Source organism: Centroberyx gerrardi, chromosome 14 (assembly GCF_048128805.1).
Source record: "Centroberyx gerrardi isolate f3 chromosome 14, fCenGer3.hap1.cur.20231027, whole genome shotgun sequence".
NCBI lineage: Eukaryota > Metazoa > Chordata > Actinopteri > Beryciformes > Berycidae > Centroberyx > Centroberyx gerrardi.
Window position 1 is genome coordinate 17,825,739 of NC_136010.1, and position 22,790 is coordinate 17,848,528.

Genomic DNA, 22,790 nt, shown 5'->3' on the forward strand with positions numbered 1-22,790 from the left:
GCTTGCAAATGTGCCATCATGAGCAGCGAAGGTGTTGCATAAAGGCTAAACCAGGAGGTGAGAAAACAGGTTGCACCAGTTCTCTCACCATCAGATAAAGGTGCTGAAGCTGCAGCTGAGCCAGTGACTGTTGTCTCAATTTGTGATTTGACATGACACATGAGGGCCCGTGTTCTCACATCACACCGGCCACCCAGGGAAAACAAAACAAACATGACATTTTCCAAAGGGCAAGTAAAGCCAATGTATGACTGAATGACTGAATGAATGTATGACATGATCATACAAAATACAGACAGGCAATTAGATATGTTAATTATGATTGCATCATGTTTGTTACCATGACAGAGCCTTCTAAAACATCAAGGATTCTTGGATTATCTCTTTACCTAATATAACTATTTTATTTTAAAAGGTGAACTCTAATCACTGTATCACCTCCCTCAAAGAATCCGTATTATGTACTTCTATCAGCTGTCGTGTGTACAATTGACAGACCAATATTGGCACCATGCATAGCTGCTGTGTAACAAGCTAGTGAGGTTTGGCATGTGCGTCACTGCAGAAAGCATGCAAACCACATATTTCAGATTCTTATCGCCTACTGGCCACTCACTATGTGCCGCTTTGAGCTACAGTAAGTTAAGTTCTGGATGTGCAGGACATTCCCTCTACATCTTTCATTTACTCAACACCTGCCAGTCACTAAGCAAAGCCCTTTGCTTTGACACATTGCATTGAGCAAGAGGGCCAATCAGAGCTCTGAAAATGAGACAGGGCTTGCTACTAAGTTCCCATTGTCAACAAAGCCACACTATGAATTTCGGACTTAGGAGGAAATGAAACCAGTACCGACAGTGACCTTTTAAAGTAATGAAAAAGAGAACCAAGAGGAAAACCAAGAGGAAACCAGCCTCAGCTTTGTGGTAGTGAAACAAAAGAATAACCAATTTAGGAAAGCAGACAGTGAGGCAGAGGGGGTTCATACATTGCAAGACCCAAGAGTCTACTGTCTACATATTAAAATGACAAAAACAAAACAAAAACTTAGAATCACTACACCTACAAGTTAGTCTTTAATTTACAAAAAAACATAGCTACAATGAGAAAGTCAATGAATATCAATGAGGTTCTTGCTTGCCAGTTTTATGAAAAATACAGTACTGTACTTCTATAATTGTACAGTATAAGTAACAATTACATGCAAGTATGGGTGTGATATTCATGGTATTCAGTTCATGTAAGGCAGTCTCTGGCTACAACAGTTTAATGCAGTGAAAAGGGGAAAAAAGCATAAACATGTACTGCTTCCAGAAAGTTTAGTAATCCCTTCATCAATCATGTAGCTAGCATCTCCAGGTATGTTCCTTCAAATAAAGTATCTCATGGGAGTCCATGGCAGTTAGAGGAGGTGTAGGACTCAGCCTCAGTCCCTCAGCAGCCCCAGCTTCTTCAGAGCCTCGCGGCGGTCCTCTCCGTTTTTTGCACGAGGGCAGATCAACACACTGATGCCGTGAGACCGAGGCAGCTTCTGGGAGTCCCCGGCGTGCTGGGAGACGGTGGGGGCAGGCAGGGACTTCCTCGTGTCTGAACCCTCTCCCTGAACACTTGAAAACTCTTTCCCGCTGCCCAGGGAGGCGGGGCGTGGCCGAGTGTTACGCAGCTGACTGGGGCTATGCTCGGCGCTGCCGCCCTGGCCAGCATCACCGAATTCCTGGCTAGCCATATAGCTGCTTAGACCCATGCCAGAGCGCTCCAGGGTGGCCGATTTGACACCTATGACCCTGGGTGGGGTTAACTGTTTGGGTGGAGCTAACTGTTTGGCCATGACAGGAGGGGTAAGGGGAGGGGACGGTTCAGCACGTGCTGGCAGATGTTCGATGGTGTCGCTAAAAGCAGCGGGGGCTGGGAGGATATCAGGAGCCTGGACTGCAGCTATGGAAGTCACTGGTGGTGGCATGGTGGCTGGAGTCGAGGAAGGGACGGGGACAGAGGCGGGAGCTGGGCTACTCACAGGGGCAGGAGATGGTGTTGAGGGTGTTGTAGGGGTATGGGGAGCTGCTGGGCTGATGGGAGAGGCGGGGGCTGCCCATGACCTCCTGGAGTTGGGTGAGAGTTTAGGGCTCAGGACGGGGCCTGAATCTGCCTCATCACTTCTCAGCAGGCCGAGCTTTCGGAGGGCTTCCATGCGAACCCTCTGGGGGTCCAGTATCAACCTGTCATTGGTAGAGGAGACAGAGTGTCCCGAGTTACCATCAGAGCCCGCTACTGAGGCCTTGTGGGACTTCAGGATGATGTTGGAAGGAAGTTTCTTAGGTTTGGGGGCCACAGCGGGTGGACTTCTGGGCTCGGCGGCCTCAGGAAGAGGGTTGGGCAGGGTGTCAGAAGGGGTCGCTGGTGTACTGGGATTGACAGGCACTTCAATTTGGAGCTTGGAGGGAGGCTCTGGGGTTACAGGGGAGCCTACTGGAGTTTTCTTCACAGAGGCTCTCTTGCGTAGCTCCTCCACATCAATACATGTCAATGCAGATAGAGGAGGCTCTTTCTCCTCCTCTGGCTTTGGATGAAGCCCCGGCTCATCCATGAAGTCTGAGGGAGGAGGGATCAGACCCAGGTCTATCTCAGAGGCCTCAGTGGAGTGACCTGGGTTAAGCCTGGTATTTGTAGGGACACTCTTAGGATTGTTATCACCATCAGTGGCTGAATACATCTCAGTCTGAGTAGCTGATGGGGGGATTGTAGAATCGGGGACTGATTCAGTAACTGGCGCTTCAGGTTGAGTCTTGAGGTCTGTAGACATTTCCAGATCCTTCATGTTGGTGGACAGTGCAGGAGCAGGAGTGGTCTGTGGTTCAGAGGCTTGATTTAGAGCGTGGTGCTCAGCGTTGTGATCGATGGGTAATGATTTGGTGGCAGGCTCCGTTGGCAGCTCAGGTGTTTCAGGTTCAGTTGTGCCCGCTGGTACTTTGAGAGAGAGACTAGCCACGCCGTTGGCCAGGAGAAGTGGTGTGGGCACTCCACAAGTGAGAAACGACTTCTGGTCTCTTCCGGACTCATCATGTTTCAAACTGGAAACATCTAAAAAACAAACCCATGATTATTGTTGTTAATATGGCTGTTATCATTATTGGTGTCATTTAATTTAGACTACAATGTGTAGGTACGAGATAAAAACATTCACCAAGCTAGAAAACATGCAAAACTATTGAATCACAAAGACACTGGTATTTACCATCCAATCTCATCTGACCCGTGGCAGAGGAGAGGTGGGCCGTTTTGGCTGAATCATCATCATTGGACAAGCCGCTGTCCTCCTGCACCTCCAGAGCCTCAATTGTTTCCTCCAGATACATAAGACACGCCCTCTCTTCTGCAGATAGGTGTTCCAGACTGTCGTCACTCTGTGCACACAAAAATAAGAGACTGTAAAATTTACTGCAGACATACAAAGAGAAATGCATTTTGTGTGTGAACGACAGGATCAGCGTTTCAACTCCAACAATCTCTCTCCTCCATTCATCCTTAAACGTGGCCAAGGGAGACAGGAGAGGAAGAATGGGTCAAAGTTGTTTACAGTTCACACAGCAGCGATGGAATGACAAATTATACCGCTCCTGTCCTGCTCTTGGCTATCTTTCATTTTGTATTGGCCTGTCAGAGGAATCTATTTCAGGTGACTGGAGGTTCCTGTGAACAGCGTAGGATCTCCTCTGCTCTTATCATTTTTAAAGAATACTCTCAACTCTCTCTGAACCCCCTTGAAGGCCTCTCTCTGAACAAACACAGGAATATCTCACCTCAAACTTCAAAAGCAATCACTTCCTCTCATCAGTGGCAAAATCAACCTTGTCCTACTGACTGTAACTGTCTGTACAGACCACGATGTAACAAATGGATGCTGATATCCAGGCTTCGAAGTATTTTCACCAAATGGTATTTATTTATAGACAGGACATACAGTGCCAGAAGAAAGAAAGTAACCTAATAGTAAAGTAAGTCGATAGGTTGTGTTATATAAAGAACAGAAAAGCAACAGGGTCAGTGGGACAGAAGACTAAGATGAGGATATAGCAGCACTCACAAAGCCAGAGTTCATGCTGATTACACTGTCACAGCTCCCAGCACTGTCCATATTGCTCAAGGATTCCATGGCAACGCCGCCTGGCCACGTGTCACTCTTCGGCATTGCACAAGGAAGAGGACGAGGGCAGGACCTGGGCTTCAGGGTCCTCTTTGGATTATGCAAATACCACCAAGAGCCAGTCTGAGGAAGAACCTGAAAAGAAAAAAAGGGGGGGGGGGGGTCTTAAGAACAGAACAAAAGGGCTAAACTGGAATCAGGTTACACTGACACCTGCAGCACCACTATCTCCACACCACAAGATTCATGTTCACTTCGTTGGAATGAAGGCAATTTTTCAAATCTTGATACAGAGTGACAGTATATGCCAGGTAAACATGAAGGTATATTTTGAGGCTGTAAATAGTTTGTACATATTTATTGTTTGTAAACACAACAGCAAGATAGGCCTGTTACAAGTGTAATATCTTCCCATTGATGTAATAAATGACTGTAATATCAATTTACAGCTGATAGTGTGATAATCCTCATAATATAACAAATTTCCCAACAAGAGGCACTTGAGCTGCCTAATGTCATACGTCATAATCACCATGATAAATTAAATATTCACAGTTATACTAATGAGATCATTAATTTAGCTAATTAATGTATCGATTAGCAAATATTTCTATGTCAACATACTTGTCTTCACTTAACACATGGGTGGCATTAATATGAACTCCATATCTTAAAGCATGAAGGAGCTATAGTAGTTTCAAGAAAATCAGTTTTTCTCCATATATATATTTTTATCCAATATGCAAATGTATGTAGCAAGGTGCTCCAAAATCTACTCAGATCATCTACTATATAGGACCTGAAACCTGTGGTGTGAGTATGAAGTTTCCATCATGTATTGTTCTTGAATTTTTGTGTTCACAAGAATGTGTCACACACACACAGACACACACACACAGTCTCACCACCATGTACCATTGGTGGTGAGACATAACTGAGGTTATCTAAGAACTGTAACGTTATTACGTTAATGGGTAATTTATTACGTTAACAAGATTATTATGTAAATAAGATAATATTAACTGCAAATTGTTATTAGGTTAATGTTTATTATGTTAATGAAAGTTGTTACATTAACAGTTGTAACAAGGCCTGTATTTTAAATGACTCTAGCATCAGAAAGCTGCAGGAGATTATGGGAATCCTATTTCACAGATCTGTGTGTATATAATCAGAAGTCATACAGATGTTTTACACATTGTTTATTACTTGGTATTCCCGTCACTATGCTTCAGCAATCAAGTGTGAAATGCCAGTCTTTGTTTATGAATAGGCATGGCATTCATCATGTCATGTATCATCTGTGTAGGGACATTTGATGTGTGGTGTTACGATTCATTACTACACTGCACACAAACCTGCCTATTATCCAATTTACATTACCACTCACAGGTCAAGCATGAGGAAAGCAAGCCAGCCAAAAACTCAGAGGATTATTACTGGCTCTCTATTTGGCGTGCCAGTCTCCGTATCTGATGAAGAGATACAAGGACTGGGATTTCAAAATCCTGACTGATGGAAACCTGATTTACAAACAAAGAGGGGCCTATCATTAGATTAATTCACAAGACCTCATAGCAAGGGACAAATACATAACTCAAGTTAAGTTCTCCATTTAAGTCCATTAAGTGGATTAGTTAGTGCTGGTAGCAAATACCACCAACAATCAATGTGGTTGAGGCAAGAAGGGATAATATTTGATCAACTTGGGTTTAGATTGTATTGTGGATTTTGGCTTAATAGGTCACACCTTCAATACATCCTATGAGAACCGTTCTTACAACCTGTTATATGGCTTATTCATCACATAGCTACAGCTGCACAATCAGGTTCAGGTGTGTCAGTAGAAGTACAGCAAGGCTTACTTTATTGTTTCCTTATCACGAAACCATTTGATTACACATATATGAGAGCCAGAATTAAAGTTCTTCCCTTTTATGAGTCAGTGTAACCATTTTATTCAAATAAGCATCCATACAATGGCTTGAGATCACCAAGTCTAATATGAAGGCTGGAAAACAAAGCCAAGTTATCATAGTAATAATTCCTCTGACGATGACGCGGGCGCAGACTCACCACACTCATTCAGTAATGTTGTCGACCACAAACGATTTGCCCCCTCAGCCAGTGAGTGACAACTGAAATGACCATTATGTGGGAGAAAAAAGACTTTCTGGAAAATGTAATGAGAGCAGCTTCTAAGTTTTTTCTTGTAACAAATTGCATGTAGATAGTAGATGTACATTGAATGACAGCAGATTAAACAAGACAGGAGATCAACCGGTGTAATTTTAAAAATGTCAGTTCGCAATGGCAAAACACAAAATTTTGGCAAACCAGTGTTTTCGAACAAGAGGACACTCCCCCTCCCATTTCACTGTATATGGATAAATTGGTCCCAAATAGAACAATTATCAATATATTATCATCTACTTTAGTGCGAGGCCCAAGCTTGTTTCCTGAATAGGAAATCGGAACTTGCCTTTGCCTCTGAGATCTGCCATACTGTATTGACTTTAGAGCCTTAGCAACAAGTAACGACAATATGGGCCTGTTGACATGGTGAGGACCAATGGGAAAAACTTGATCACCAACACACACACACACACACACACATTTGTTTTCTGGCAACAACAGTGGGATTTCAAGTTGGTTGACAAAGGACCCATTGGCTCCCCCATGATGGCTTTAATGGTTGCTAATTACTGTCCCTTCCAATAGTACAGACATGGCAGCAGAGCGAGAGACAATGTCCCAACACCTCCCAACCCTGTAAAGACTATAAACCTGCAGGGCAGCAGTGGGAGAACTCACTACACCCACTGCTGAGTCAAGATTTAATAGTGACAGGAATGTCACTTTGCTTGCTCCCATCTCTTAAAGACAACTCTTAATTCAGCCGAGCGCTCTCTGATGTGACTCGGTGTTCCAGTTGAGTTACAGCTCAGCATATGTAGGATGAGTCAACCGTAATAACTATGAAAGGGAGGATCAGTTCCAGTTCATCATTAATATGTTCACCGTCTGGGCAGCTGCACAGTTTATGAGCCGGAGCACCAAACCCACGATGATTACAATCATTTAGAGTCTATGACAAATTCTAGTGTGTTAGTAAAAGGGGCCAGAAATGTGAAATATGCATCCAAGGGCAGGCGGAGAGAACTCGCTTAATGATTAACAGTAAACAAAGGTTCATAGCGAACACCCTGTTGTGCAACTCACAACCTGCTCCAGTGAACAGAAATATTCCATTAATGTTTAGCTTGGCACTCTGTTCTGGCTTTTCTAATATGAGTGTTATTGGCAATAGTTCATGTGCAAATATTTACGCTATCCCTGCCTCATTTTCTACTCAACATAACCTATAAAGCACCACATCATATATATTCAATGATTAGTTCAAACAATCATGATCATATGTCATCTTTCACAAGGCATGAGCTTTCATCAAGTCTTCTTGTAAAATGTGAAAAAAGTTTGCTAGTCATATGTGGGACTATTTCTAGTACTAACAGGTGTCTTTTGCTAAGGACAGTCACCTACAGCTTGTTCACATCTCACCTCGCCCCAAAGTGTTAATAACACAGGTAGGATGACACTGTCTATGCAGTAGGGTCATACAGACTCATATTTTCACATCAACTACAGCAAAAAGTAAAATAATGGATAGAACCAGTGTATGATGCAGCAGTAAATGAAAGGCTTGGTAAACTATGACCTCCAGACATAGTTTGTGATCACCAAGGCAAATAAACACCAATCTAAACAAAAGCAATTCTATTTTTTTTTTAAAAAGCATTGATTTGTTTTCTTAAAGACTCTATTCTCATATAACTTCATATGAACATATAATTTGATACTACTTAGTATGCTATATAGGCTACTTTGAATTTATGTAACTAACATAAAAGGTGTCTATAAACTGAGTTTAGGTGGGTATACTCTCCACTGCATCCCTGAATAAAACTATAACAAATCTGCCAGCTCCGACACAACAGAATGATGTCTTGATATGCGACTCACCGGACAGGACTTGGAAGAGAAAGTATTCCTCGGCTACACCGTGAAGCTGTACAGAACAACGATCTGTTTTCAGAAGTCAGTCCATGACAGACTGCACCTCTCTCCGGCCCCCGGCTGCTGCTGCTGCTGCTCTCTGTTCTTGGAAGTAAAACTACACCGAGGTACGGAACAGGTGGGAAATAATTCAGCCAGGTGAGCCAATTAACCGTCCCGACAGGTCGCTTCGTGGCCAATCAGAGAACGCCTGGCCGACACCTTTCCTGGGGAGAGCCAATGGGATGACAGCAGCCAAACAGGCAACCCAACCCAAAACAAAGATAACAATCTGACCTAAATTATTATTAGTAGTATTCAATTGCTACTACTGCTACTATGCAGTCAATGATTGACTACACAGAATTAAATCAACACCATAGGCGAACACAAAAATATGTCATATGTGTAAAGAGGTGAATTCATAAGGGAAGGCTTAAAATCTGGGTTTCGAGTTTGAAAATGTACTTTTATGAATATAAAAATTTCCCATTAAGATCATTATATTTACCATATGACTTCTTTCTTGCCTTTGTCTTCATAACAGATAGGCTACCACTCTTAATATAGTCAAGTTATACTGGGAATTCCTTGTGAACCTATGAAAACAAATCTTCCCAGAATTTTGCAGTAATATTTCAATCTCAGAATAAGTGACGTAAAGACTCATATTTCAGTCATACAGAAAGAGCAGTTTTCAGCTTGAACATGTCTGTGGCGTAAATATTACACAGCCTAATATTTTCAAATGCACTTCTCTTTTCTTATTTGGTATATAGGCTAAAGTATAAGTATAAAGTATTAGCCATTCTCCGGTTTACATTTTCATTTGAAGCATCCCAACCGACCTACATTAATGGTAAGCTCGCACTAACATCACACCATTCCCCTAACAAAAAAAGACAAAAAATAAATAAATAAATAACACTTTAATATCCATATAGATGCCTATAGGGACTTACAATGTAGCAGCTGAGTTATGGCCTAGTGTTGGCCCACTATAAATAGTAAGTTTTCTGGTGACCTTATCTTAGGCTACTAGGCTATATATTGTATCTTTCTGAAATTTGTTATAGGATTCCAATTGTTCTTTCTCATAAGGGGCATTGGACACTTTACAGTCTAAGTTAAAACTGTTCTCGTGTATTCTTCATCGTGATATTTGAATGTCGGCTATAATAAACACATAAGAATTGCATCAACCCTGCTTCACGATGCAAAACAGCCTGAAGATAGGAGGAGTTCATCCAATATGCTATGTATCCATTTTGGATGTATGATATACAATATATTTTAACTAAAAGTTTCCATTGTTGTTTAATTTTAACTATAATAAATGATCTATTATTTCTTGAAGAGTTGGTGTTTTTAAACTGTGAAAATCATTTTGAAGTGAACCTCTGCATATAACCAGTCTCCCTCTCTGAGCACACAGTGAGCTTATCTGTTTTCCAGGAATAGAGGCAACATCTTTGACGTCTGTTGCGTATCTATGAAAATGATTAGGCTACGTGTAGCCATCCCATCCGGCCGGGAGCCTAATGCATAATGTTATATTTTTATGATGACCAGCAAATTGTGACGTACATAGCTGGGATGAAAAAACAGAAACAAACAAATTATTTCAATCAAGTTATTCTCAAAATATAGTAGTATTACGTATGGATTATCAATAATGTTCGTCAGTGCAGGGACTTGCATTTTTGGTGTCTGTAATATCAATAAGGTTAAATTACTCAATAATAACTCCACTGCCATAGCTGGAAATCTTTTGCTATGGTGCACTCTGCTGTCCAAGAACAGCTACACATTACCAATAGTGACAGTGTATTATACTAGCAGTCCTGTGAGACAAAACATCACAAGGCCTATGTGATGACAACAGGACGTTAAATAACAGATATACTGTACATGTAACATGCAACAGTCTTTGTGAAACTTTAAGATCAATGGTTAGCCTGTCTAATCCGTACCAATATGTATTTTTTAGATTCTTGGTAACAACTTCCAGTATTGCCTAAGGAAAGCAGTGTGACAGTCTAGCCTCTCAGCCCCTTCACACATACAGTATCAGTATTCATAGACCTTTTAATGGCTATCACCCCAGTTACTGCACAAATTATCAGGAGCATTGTAGGACAGAAGATAAGAATTGCAGCTTACCTGTTTTGCTTGGATCTTTCTTCCCTGACTGATCAGGTTGGTTGGTTTGAGTGAAACCAGTATTGAGACCCAGATTCAACCAATTCTGAATCTAAAGATGAGCTGCTTCTGTCTACTGTTTGTAGGCTATACGGCTTCAGACAACAATTGTCTGTAAAATGTAGACTTACAAGACTTTTTAAAATATTAAACAACTGATAGAACTGAAACAGAATGGCTAAAAATGAAAATTCCACAGAAATTTCCAACACCAGGGAGCAACAGAATGTTTGAATTATTTTTATGAAAGTGTTATGAGTGTTTATCAAACATATTTGACAGCACTTAATCATTACAAGTTCTAAGAATGTTCTTCTGCTGAGTCATGCTTACATCTTCACCTCCGCATGCCAATAACAGATATATTTAGCGTCAATACATGACTCACGGCTGGGACAGCTTGAGATGCTTCAGATTATGGCAACAAATCAACAAGCATACCAAACATGCCAGTAAATCAAGTTGGGTTCTCGTTTTTTTTTGTTACACCTTGGCTAAAACAAGGCTTGTATGATCATACAAGAACACAAATGCATTGTGTTTGCAGCAAAAAGTACAATGTTAAATTTTGTAAGATTGGAATTATAAAGTTCTATTTGACAAAATTGGGTTATCCACATATTCATGATCTTTGAATGTTACTTTATGCCCTAGTGTTTTTTTTTTTTTTTTAAAGAACCTTTCAGGGTTAAATGCTAGAAAATAACTGGTATATGGCAAATATTTGATGCTCAGTATCCCAGAACTGCACTCCACCCAGATAGAACCTTATAATTCCAGGCTCACAGTTTATAAAGTTGAATTTAAATGGAGTTAATGTAATAATTCTGGTTTTAGATTTTTTTTTTTTTTACATTTGAGCAGAATCCCAAGAGTTCTGCTTAAAGGTTTGAAGATTCACAGACTAATCTAATGTTTTTATGGCACAGCAGCTGTGAGCCACAGTTGTAATGAACAGAATTATTCTGTGGAAGTAGTGTCGTGCTCACATGCACTAAATGCTGTTTAGACCCCTTGGCTCACCCCAGCTAGCTGTCCAGACTGAGGGGAGAGGCTGTGAAGGTGCGATGGTGACTTCACTGTCGGCTCTTGACCTCCACGTTTTTTCCTCATTTAGCAGGTTACATCTGCATTGGCCAAAACAAGCCGCCCTTTGAGCTGCTGCTGTGCCACAGGCTGTCCATCCCACCGCAGAGAGGGTTAATGAAATGGAGGTAGAGGGTGGAGACCAGACATTTCACCTGGGCCCATGCGCTGTCCTTGTCTGCCCTCTGAAATGAGTGAAAACTGGAACACTCTCAGAAGGCATTAATATTAGTGTTACCTAAGCTCCAATGCTGTGGTAGGACTGCAGATGTTGAAATTTGCAGGTAAATTCACAAAATTTGGGTCTAGGGCTGAAAAAAATTTACAATCATTGGACAAGGTTCCGTGTCAACACCAAACAATGAATGTGAACGGACAAATAAAGAGTCAAAAGGAGCACTAATTCTAATTGCGCCGTTTATTAGTTGTACAATTATGAAAAATAATAATCATAAAAAAGACTGGAAGCCCAAGATTATGTACAATCTTTTTTTTCTGAAGTGAGGTCCCTCTTCTGAGTCATTGTTTTCTCAGTCTTTTTTTTTTTTTTTTTTTTAAATCACAGGGTATTTATTCATGATATGTTTAACTTTATAAGACATAGTCCTTTTCTCTCTTTTGACAAACGTGTCAAAAAAAATTACATACATACATACATACATATACATATATATAGATATCTATAAAAGCAAAATCATTCAAGTATCAAAATACAGACCGCTAGATTCATATACAATATCATTCTCATCATAGTCATCATCATTATCATCAGATTAGTCCCGAAATACCTCTCCTGATCCTTAGCAATGTGCAAAAGCTGAATGGGACGTTCAGGTGCTGACACCAACTAGCTGAAGACAGTGTACCATAGATTTACCTTACTGGCCTGACAACGTACCACATATACATTAGTTTCATCATAATGACCTGACTATGTACCCATATACACATCAGCTGACTAAAGAGTACCAATAACAGTCAACATACTGGGAGTTAGATAGGAGAAACATGCTGTCCCATTGTTCTGTTCTGCAGCTAAAATCTAAATAATGACCAGCCTGCATGGCAGGTTTGGTGAATAAATTGGTCTAGATTAACTGAACAAAAGGAGCTGGGGGGAAAAAGAGAACTGCAGTTAACCACACTTGATCCAGCATTAGGACACATCACTGTCCTGTAAAACAGTTAAAACATACAAAACAGAAACAACTTCCGAATCAAATAAAAGCCATCCCCCTGTTACGTTAAAAAAAATAGTCTTTGTAGTGTCAGTTCCTCTGCCCTCAGTCCTTTGAATTTGGTTAGAGAATCCCTCCCATGCAAGATTACATTGATTATCACAGTTATATGTTGTGGGTGAGAAGATGACGGTCATGAAGAGACGTTACAGTGTTTGGATACCAGACGGTTAAGCCAGGAAGGAGTGTACCTACAGTGTGAGCTCTCTCGTCTCACACTATCTTCTTTGTCTTCTGCCCAGTCGTACCCTTGTGAGTATATCATACCAGGAAAACTAAACCCAAGGTCCCATTATCTCTGTCACTGTCCCATTAACTATCAGTTCTGCATTGACACCTGCAGGTACATTTCCTGAAAGAGTAAACATTAGCTAGCATAGCCCTCAGTGAGGAAACATGTTTGGGGGAAAGGCCTTTCTGACTAATAGCTGTTGAGAGGCAACAATTCATTTCTCATGGAATGGATACACAGTAGCATAACAAACACATTTGATTCTTTAATAAACCCACCAAAAACACTATTATCTGCATGGAACATCCGTCGTGACCGTTCTTTCTGACGGAGAAGACGCTGAATGGAGGTGTGTGTAGGGTGTGTGATGGGATGTGGACTGATGGAGTCGGTGCTGTCAGATGGACGGACCATGCAAGAAGTGGCCAGAAGTGACGCGGGAGAGGTAGAAGCCTGCAGATGAAAGCCTTAAGTCTGTTTGTTTCCAGGCCCGTTCCCTCCTGCTGTATACTGTGGTGTGCTGTGAGCACGATCCGAGTGGCGACGTGCCCGGCTGCATGGGAAGCGGGCCGCTTTTCCAACAAAACATCCTACCCACCATGCAAAACGGGTCATCCCTGTCCTTTAGTACTGGCTGGGAGTGGCCACAGTGTTCAGCTATAGGGAAGGAACACAGACACATGCACACAAAGCAGTGAGGTTAAAATGAAGTAAAAAAAATTCACTGAACAAATGGCCATAAACAGAGTGATGGATTATTCCCTGTAATGATTAACTCTCTTCACTGACAGCAGTTAAATATTAACTTAGTGTGGGTGGAAAAACAAAAGGTAAGAGAATGAACACACAGAAGGCATTTGTTGTGAAAAGAAAAAAGAAAGGACAGAGACAGAGGAAGATGCACTTATTCTTACACACTTGGGGATTTATAAAAAAGTGCTTTGCTATAGTACACTCCAGAAGATGCATCAGGTTTAGTCCTGGTTCTCTGATTGATAGCTAGAGGAAGGCATGCCAGTCTTGGACAGTTTTGGCTGGCTCTATTTTCTGGAGCAGTGCAGACCTCTAACATGCGGTCCACTGTTCTCTCCATGTGAGCCTCGGTGCCCTATTCTATCCCACTGTTCCCCGCTAACAAGCCCCCAATAATGCTGACTTCATTTGCTCCAAATGGACCCCTATCACAGTGCTAGGATCTTAGCCTCCTTTGGCTGTCATGAGTCAATCCTGTGTTAACTCTAGTACACCCACCCCAGGAGGTTTGATCCTGGGTTTAAAATCGGCCTGGTCCGGGTTTGGCATCCCACTGAACGGAAACAGTTTGCTGAAGTCCAACTGATGCATAGAATTATGGGACCAGTTTCACAGTTTCCTCAGGAAACATGTCCATCCAGGTACAGGATGTATAGTGGGTCATTCCTGGCTGCGGTAAATCGGATCGGATTTTCTCAACACTGGAGCCAGGAGTTGAAAGATCAGAACAAAAAGCTTCAGAGCGGCCGTCGCCTAATGGAGCAGGAGAAGCACCGAGAAAAGAAGAGCTTATCACTAGGTGTGAGCAATAACAGGAAAAAAGGGAAGTGCTATATTCAGTGTTGGGGGGACAACTGGGCAAACAGGAGAGAGAATAACAGTGAAAGAGAGTGGAGGGAGGGTAGTGTGAATGATACCAGTAGAGAATTGATTGCTATAAGGGGGAAGTGTCAGTCTAAAATCAAGTCTACAAGTGGTGATGGTTTAGCATAAGGAAGGACCCGGTTAATTGTCACAGATTGTGTTGTTGTCAGATGAGGACACAGACGATGGTGAAAAGTGGCAGGCTAGGGAGGAGAGGTGATTATTCTACCGGCCGATCCGCCGAACGGAGGGCGGTGTTAGGATGGAACACGGGGGAGAAGAGCAGGTGGGGGCGGGGTTCCAGCGCAGAGAGAGAGGCAGAGTCACAGTGAAAGGCACACAGGAGGAGGAGGAGGAGGAGGAGAAGGGTAGCACAGGTAGGTCAGACCAGGCCCAGGGTCAGAGGTCAGGAGGAAGAGGAGAGGTCCACTCAGAATATGGTGGTCTCGTACTTAGTGCTGATCGTGCGCTTGGCGTCCTTGGGGTCCACGAGCCACGTGGCGCTGCCCTGTGATTGAGAGTCCCCCTCCTGCTCCACAGGGTCCCCCTGTAGAGGACGGACAGAGGGGCATCACACTCTGTATGCAAGAGAGGCCTCTCGACAGGATTAGGGTAATTAACTAACTTACTTGAAATGCAGGTTTTGGTCAGTAACATTCAGACTGAATCACAGAGGAAAAGGAGCCACAACACCAACTCACGACTACGTTTACATGCAAGGAGTAACCCGGCTACTGGCCATACTGCGGTTAACATCTTATTCAGGTTAAGCTGTTTACATGCACTTTTGATTACACTTTGTCATTGTGTATCCCTGTTGCCATAATTAACCAATTAACAGAATATTCCTGCCTACCTGTGGTGTCCTGCCCACAGATAAAACAGTCTGCAAGCAAAAAAGTATGAAAAGGATGCGGCCATCAGCTTTTGACTTCTAATACAACGGAAATAAATGATGATCCCAATAGTAAGTGCTGCTTGCCGCTGCTTGTTTTTTGTGACATTGTTGTAATTTGTTTACATGGCACAGCAACCCGCTGAATATCGGAGTAAACCAGGTATCTTAACCGGATTTCTCAATATCGGAGTAGGTTATTCTAACCGAGTCATGATGTTTACATGTGTTGATCCAAACCCAGGCTCCTTGAGTACGCGGGTTAAGAACTGAATTCACTCTGCATGTAAACATAGTCTGTGTGATTTCCACACTGTCATGCTCACACCACTAGGGGGCTCCTGAGTCAAAAGTAACTTCAGGTTTCAAAGCACACATCAGTCCACATGAGACTACTGCAGATGAAAGAAACATCTTTTCAAACCACAGCTCTAACTTCAGGATATTCACATACATACTGTAAAACATAAAAAAATGTCTTTACCAAATTCACAAGGATGAAGACGGGTTAACGACAGAAATGGGGGATTATGGGGTTTCGGGGGCAGTGAGGGGAAAAGAAAAGAAAAGAAAAGGGGAGAGGACAACAGCTGGGAAGGAAAGAGGAGCAAAGAATGAGCGGATGGGGACAGGAAAGGATGAGACGAGGATGAGAAGGCAGCACCTGGGCGGCAGAGTGCAGCGGTAGGAAGGAGGGACGGTGGGTAGTGCAGGTGTAACAGTAACAGCAACGACTGTCGAGAGGAGGAGAGTCCTGGGAGAGATGAACACCGCCAGGAAGAGAGAGAGAAGGAGGAGGAGGGAAAGAATGCAAGAGAGGCAGACAGGAAGAGCGGTAGAGAGAGAATGAGAGAAAAAAGGGGAAGAGAAATCAACACAGAGATTTGAGCAGCGTGAGATAGGAGGAACATCCAAATACAGAGAGGTGAGGGGAGCAGAGGCAGACAGTGACGGAGTGAAAGGAGACATGGAGTCACATTCTGAAAAGATCTTAGTTCATTAACTTGCAGCAGGAGATGCTGGACTGGTCCCAGAGGTGTAATTATCTCCAAATCACAAATTCATCTCTTAATGGTTTAATGCTAATGGATTGATGAAGACCAGCACAGTATAGTCATAATGATGTGAAAGGCTGTGGACCGATATAAACGTTTGAAAAATTGTCTAAAATGACCTATGTATGTATATGGTGCCTATGCTGTGGTTCCTGTCCAACTCACCGCTGACTTCCGCACACTGCCTCGCGGTTTGGGCACAGGTCGGCTGGACTTGGTCTCGATGACCTCTGACCCGGGTCCCACTGGCAGGTTCTGGTGCTGCTTGGTCCTCTGGGCCTGGAGAGCCAGCTGATAGGCTACCTCAAACGCCTGCCCCAGCGTCAGTATAATCTCATAGGTCAGGTTCTGTCAGAGAGGGCGAAGGAAGGAGCGGTAAGCCTTATAAGTATTCTGATCTTTCAGTCTCTCATATCAACAGACATGCATCAGTGCAGCTGAAGATGAGGCTCACACAGTTCCAGTCACCAATTTACATTGCGTCAACTGCAGAAAGCAAACAGCAGTATTCGGTTTGTATTTAACAGCAATGCTATATACATAGTAGCCAATATGTTTCATGCCTTTACAAGAGAGAGATCCTTACAGCCATATTCCTATTGCTGACGAACAAACTAGCACTGAAACAAAGACTCCTGAGTTGCAGTTCAGTGGGCAGAAAACAAAATTGTGCTCAGTTAGCAAAAGGTATCAAACTTTCCTTTGCCTGCACAACTTTTTTAAAACACAATCACATCACTAGGAGACGTGCTGGTAGTCTAGGGGGGATTGTGCAGCAGCAGCAAGCTGCTCCCTCAGTACCTGGACTGCATACATCTGCTGTAGTATCTTATTGAGGCTGCTGCCGCATCCCATTATTACACCCTGGCAGCTTCCAAATGTGAACAAGCGCCACAGACCAGAGATAAAAACAAATACTAGCTTTGAGGGTCTGTGATTTTTTAAGGCAAAGATAAGGCGGTGAAACCAGGTCATGTGTTTAATGCCTTCCCAAGATAGTCCAGCCATACAGATTAATCTCTCCCTGTCCCAGTCTACACACCTTGGGAGGCTAAAGAAGCAATCACACAGATGGCACCTTGCATGAACCCAACATGGCATCATTTGGACAGAAACACAACACAGAGCTGTGAAATCATCTGCATATACTCGATAAATAAATCTGCAGTATAGTCCTGTGTTTCGTTAAGGCCCCGACGTGTGTCCCGCCCACTGGGCTAGATATGATCGGCCCTGCGCTCCCCCATTGTGCCCAGTGTGTGGTGAGGAATGAGACTATGGTGTCTGGTGCAGGCCGATAGCAGCAGGATGGTCAGTACAGTTTAAAATAACTGATCACATCTCTGGTCTATTATCCTCCCTCACCTCTGATGGCTATCAGAGTGCTGCAGCAGTACTTACTGCTGTGGGGCAGCTCCTTGTCTCGACCCCATAGAGCGCATCACAGCGCTAATCACAGGAAAAACTACTGTAACCCACTGGACACCGAGCCTCGTTAGCCCGCTCCAGACAGTCCCAGACTGACCCTCGCCGCGTTATGAGGCAGATTAGCAGGATAATCATGAGATCTCAGGGGGGGCAGTGGAGGGAGTGGAGGGCTAGTTATTATGGCCGCGGAGTAGCACTCTGTCTACGAAGAGGCAATCAACCCCCACTGAAGCGTAAAACCTCAAAGAGATAGGGCAGTCTAGAGATAACAGCGATGACGGTGCAGGCCGTCACATCTCCTCAGAGTGTTACAGCCACTAGAATGGGAGAGGACAGGAGGGAGGGGATTTAAAGGAGCCATATTATAGGAATTCAAATTCTCCTCTTTTTATATACATATATTATCAAAGATGTTTTACGATGACATTGATTTTGTCTGAGTGGTTAAATTTAAAGTTATTGTCCAAAAAATATATGTAAAAACGAAATCCACTGGACTTAAAATGAAGAGCTGAAGATGTTTCGCGACTCATCCGTTCTACTTAGTGGTGGGGAATTCCCCGGCATTTAACCTCTGTGGGTGATTCACACCATGACATTGAGTCATGTGAGAGTCGTTAGAGTCACATGAGTGGAGGTGTGAACAGCTGTGAAACTGCCGGGGTGAGATGTTTAAACCTGGCATTGGTAACTGGCCTCCTCCAGGCTGTGAATGGGAGTAAGCTGGCTGTGAACTGTGTTGTGTTTGTGAATTTCCGAGGTAAAGATGTTATGAGAGCGTTGTATGCAGCAGCAAATGATGTCGCAGTTAAAGTTATTGCATTTTTAAAAATCCACTCTTTTTTTACAGGCAGTTTCAGACTAACTCCAGTCAATGCATCACAACTCGATTTGGTCCTGATTGGCTCCCCTCAGTAAAGAATTATTGAATTACTTCCAATCAGGAAACTTTGAACTGACAAACCCGCTGTAGACTGAAATTGGTTCATTAGAAAATGATCCTGCTGGTCATATTAGGTAAATACAAGCTTCATTTGAATTTACTCAGAAACAGATGAACCAGTGGAGCAGATTCAGCTGCACACAGGTGTGACATGGTGGAGGCAAAATACAGAGAACACACAATATGCAAGACTTCCTTACCACATCTACTGTGCTGAACACGTGGCAGTAGTGGTGGTTGGTCTGCAGGTCCTTGGTGATGTAGGCAAACGTACACAAGTCCTCTGGGTCCTGGGCCGCACAGGAGATGTTACGGATCTCATGCTCCGCAATGATGTTCTGCACCCAGAAGAAAGGCAGGAGTGAGTTGAGGATAAGTAATGGGACACTGGGTATATAGACTGTAAATAACACAACAGTCACTTTCTAAGGGACGGGGGCAGCCCACTGTCTAAGCACTTTATGAGCTTCTACTTGATGGCATCATCAGGACACAGACAGAATATAAAGCTCTGCCACATAAAACTAGAATACTATGAAGAACAAGGAGTTATGAAAAATAAGAGTTATGAAAGTGAAGAGAGACGGGAAGTAAGGAGAAAGAGGTGAGAGTGAGAAAGAGGTGAGAGTATATTGTGAAGAGGCAATAGCAGGCTGAGCAACCAAGAAACCCCTTCAAAGTCATTTTTAATAATGTCAAATAAATGTCAGTATGAGCAGACTTGTTCCCTCCCAGGAAATACAAACATGGGCAAGTCTGACATAAACATACAGGTCTGACATGTACAACCAGACAAAAGGAAAAGACTCTGGATAAGTCTGGAGAGGCGAGATGTTATACTACATCTCTTTCACACACAACCTGAAAATATTATTTATTTTGCAAATGCATTTATACTCTGTGTTCAATATGATGGACAACATGACTCTCCAGACACGGAGCAACACGTAAACAAACACTACATTTTCACACCAAGTGGCGCAGAGTTTGGGCAGCTGACCTTATTGGCCGCATCAATGAACTTCACGCCCTTGTAGGTGATCGAGAGGACGATGGTTGGGACTTTCCTCATCTGCTCCGTCGACCTCTGGAGGACAAAAAAACAACAAAGACAGAAAGGACATCAGTCTAGTTACCTTTACCTCAGGTTTTGCATAACAGCCCATGTTTATCCACTGAGACTAGAGAGGCGGAAATGCTGCCTACCCTCATTTTGGCACAAGCATCCTGGGTGGACTCAGTACCCCGTAGATCCTTGATAAGCATGGAGCCAAGGTACTGCCAGGGGAAAGGAGAGAGAAATATATTTGCAGAGATAAGACTCAGTCAGAGATATTCAATAAAACAAGCATAATTTACAAAGGGGAGAGGTGTATACTTACGTTGGCCTCGTAGCCGCAGGATTCAAAGATGAGTTTCTCAGGTTGGTGATGCCAGTTCTGGACCGGGGCGTACGGCGCCGCCAGGCTGGGGGGCCGCAGGGTCAGACGGGGCTCCCGATGCCGTTCTTCATACCGTTCCTGTCAAAACGCAGAACAGTTTGTGAAAAGGCCTGTAAGCACACCCATCTTTCTCACTGGTGCTCGGCAAACACAAAGCAATGTATTTTCAAGGTAAGCCTGCACATGGCATTACTGATTCACAAGCATTTTTTGCACAAGACACATAACATTTCATCCTGTTTACGTCTTCATCACTGACTGAACATTTTTTTTGCAGGAGAGTAATGATTTGGACAGGTCATACGCAGAAAAAAAACCCTGTATTATACAAAGATACTGGAAGATGTAATGTCGTGCTGTAGTAACAGATGAAGTAACAGATTAACCACATACATGAGATCTGTGCCGTTCAGTGCGGGCTCTTTGGGTAACGTCATAGTCGGGATCCGGCACCTTCTTCCTCCCTGGCTCTCCCAGAGGCAGCAGAGGGTCCATGGAGCGGCCTGTGTAGGACTCCATGTGACTAAGGGGAGACGAGGTCTGGGATCCAGGCAGGTCTTGGCACTGGAGAGACAGAGTCGGGAACGCATTAGTGTTGTCACCATGAGTGATGGATACAATGGTGACCCGCTGGCTATTTTGCCATTTATCTTTTTGTAAAAACTATTCTGGCTGTTAAAGCACTAAATGAATAAATCATTTGTGGAAACTAACAGGGCCAAGCCTAAAAGGAGGAAAAGCAGAGAGCTCTCACTCAGCCCCCATTTCCTCGTACCACAAATAACTTCTTGAAGCGTGGCAGGAAAAAAGAAATACAGAATCAGCTCTCAATTAATTGCCGTTAATGGGAAAGTTGTGAGATATGGCCTGCTGCTGCAGATATCTTGGAACAAATTACACAATTGCTTTTTTGTAATGAGTAGTGTTTGAGGAAAGCAACTTTGTGTTAGGTTTGTACCATTGGTAACTATGGTAACAGTGCTTTGATAGGGCAGAAGTGGCGGAAAAGAACACAGCTATGCTTATGCTGTCTCTGTGTGAGGCACAATTATTGGAGGAAAGCACATCTGTGAGAGTTAGCGCTCTCTTTGGTGAAATGGTGTGGGAGTCTCTGGGTCCTCACCCTGATCTGGGACAAACGAGGAGGCTTCACAGGAGGCTCCTCATAGGGCCTCTCTGCTAAGGAGGCGATGATGCGTTTCCTGTGTCCGAGCAGGGTGATCTTTAGCACCTGGAGGACAGAGGAAGTTATATGGTGATCAGGTGGACAGGCATTCAAGCACAAGTTTCACCCTACAGTACTCCTTACACTTCTTGTATGATAATTTGACTCACATTGACAATCTCCAGTTCCCACAGGTTTTTGACACAGTCCAGAGTGCGGTAGCCACTGGCCAGGAAGTTGTGTAAGTACTCCTGCAGGCCCAGGACGTCCAGCCAGGAGGACAGGGAGCTGCTGCCGTCACAGCCCAGCGCTTTCACCTGCAGGGAAGGCAAAGTCACTCACTGATCCTTTGATGGTGGCAAGGAAAAGGTTGGCCCTATGTGCTGACTTTGAAACCATTTTCCTGCCTGATCATTTGAAGAGAATGGCTACAATAACCCATACTACTGACTAAATTTTCAATACTCCACTCTGAGCATAGAACAGACTACAGGTTAGATTTACACTACTGCATAGACATTAAGGGAAGACTAACACCTCATGATCTAACAGCAGAGGGAATGCAAGACACTGTAAATCAGGCCTTGTTATGCTGAAGTAGGAATCAATGATTTGTCACCTTGGGTAAGGAACGCGCTGCATGCAGGATCTTCCTTCTGTGGCTCGGGTCTGTGATCCCAATCTCTCTCAGGTCCTGGTCCTCCATCACATTGCTACCCTGTAGCACAAAGATATATATATATATATAAGATATTTGCTGAAGTATTGGTACACATGATAAGAGCAAGTTTAGAAAGTGTGGTGCATTTGCAAGGGCATATAAAAAATGCAGAGCATGGTATTCTGCAGACTGTGCTACCCTGCAACTCCATGTATAATGTATAATGTAAAATATAAAATATGTAATAATCTTCGGGGCAGAGGGCAGGTTGAATTGATTGAATTGAATTGAGTCTTTGGGTAAGTGTTTATTTGTTGTCAAATCATCTATGAAAATCTAAAACAGAACTTTTGTGTTCTAAGGCTGATAGGTTAAATCTAGATTAAATAAATCCTACCAAGAGAATAGCACACTCTGCAGGCTAGTATTGATCAGGACTAATGCTGCCATTGCAGAAAAAAGGTCAATTACTCCTGAGTGAGAAGTTCAACCTCCTCCCTAGGAGCTAACCCACTAACTACAGCAGAGGGGGCCACGTCAATAACCCCTTAAATGAGATTTAAGAGTGTGGGGGAGGGAGACTGACAGGGAAGTGGGTGAACGATGGTCAGACCCATCTCTGGTTACAC

At 43.2% G+C, this 22,790-nt stretch overlaps 2 protein-coding genes across 11 annotated transcripts in view; both read right to left on the reverse strand.

Moving 5' to 3' along the window:
• Window positions 1–1,057: 1,057 nt before the first annotated feature.
• On the reverse strand, window positions 1,058–8,300 carry LOC139908043 (specifically androgen-regulated gene protein). Of its 2 annotated transcripts, none has more exons than XM_071894615.2 (4): window positions 8,165–8,300; window positions 4,082–4,276; window positions 3,251–3,401; window positions 1,058–3,078 (listed from the first exon to the last, which is right to left on the reverse strand). In XM_071894615.2, the coding sequence occupies exons 2-4, from the start codon at window positions 4,184–4,186 to the stop codon at window positions 1,427–1,429; spliced, it is 1,908 nt and encodes a 635-aa protein (XP_071750716.1). In that variant the 5' UTR covers window positions 4,187–4,276; window positions 8,165–8,300; the 3' UTR covers window positions 1,058–1,426. The 2 variants fall into 2 exon arrangements, with proteins under 2 accessions (XP_071750716.1, XP_071750715.2); XM_071894614.2 differs by having other exon boundaries at window positions 3,233–3,401.
• A 3,588-nt stretch (window positions 8,301–11,888) lies between these two features.
• Window positions 11,889–22,790, reverse strand: part of anks1aa (ankyrin repeat and sterile alpha motif domain containing 1Aa) — a 66,870-nt gene continuing 55,968 nt past the window's right edge. For 6 of the 9 annotated variants that reach the window (XM_071894539.2, XM_078288073.1, XM_078288072.1 and 3 more), the window contains 10 exons: window positions 22,120–22,218; window positions 21,671–21,817; window positions 21,459–21,566; window positions 20,729–20,899; window positions 20,276–20,413; window positions 20,100–20,171; window positions 19,894–19,980; window positions 19,094–19,231; window positions 16,688–16,870; window positions 15,003–15,119 (listed from right to left, as the gene is read on the reverse strand). In XM_071894539.2, coding sequence (XP_071750640.2) covers window positions 15,003–15,119; window positions 16,688–16,870; window positions 19,094–19,231; window positions 19,894–19,980; window positions 20,100–20,171; window positions 20,276–20,413; window positions 20,729–20,899; window positions 21,459–21,566; window positions 21,671–21,817; window positions 22,120–22,218 — 1,260 coding nt within the window. Of the gene's footprint in view, window positions 13,613–15,002; window positions 15,120–16,131; window positions 16,222–16,687; window positions 16,871–19,093; window positions 19,232–19,893; window positions 19,981–20,099; window positions 20,172–20,275; window positions 20,414–20,728; window positions 20,900–21,458; window positions 21,567–21,670; window positions 21,818–22,119; window positions 22,219–22,790 lie in introns of those variants that run through there. The other 3 variants (XM_071894535.2, XM_078288075.1, XM_078288074.1) reach the window with 3 other exon arrangements.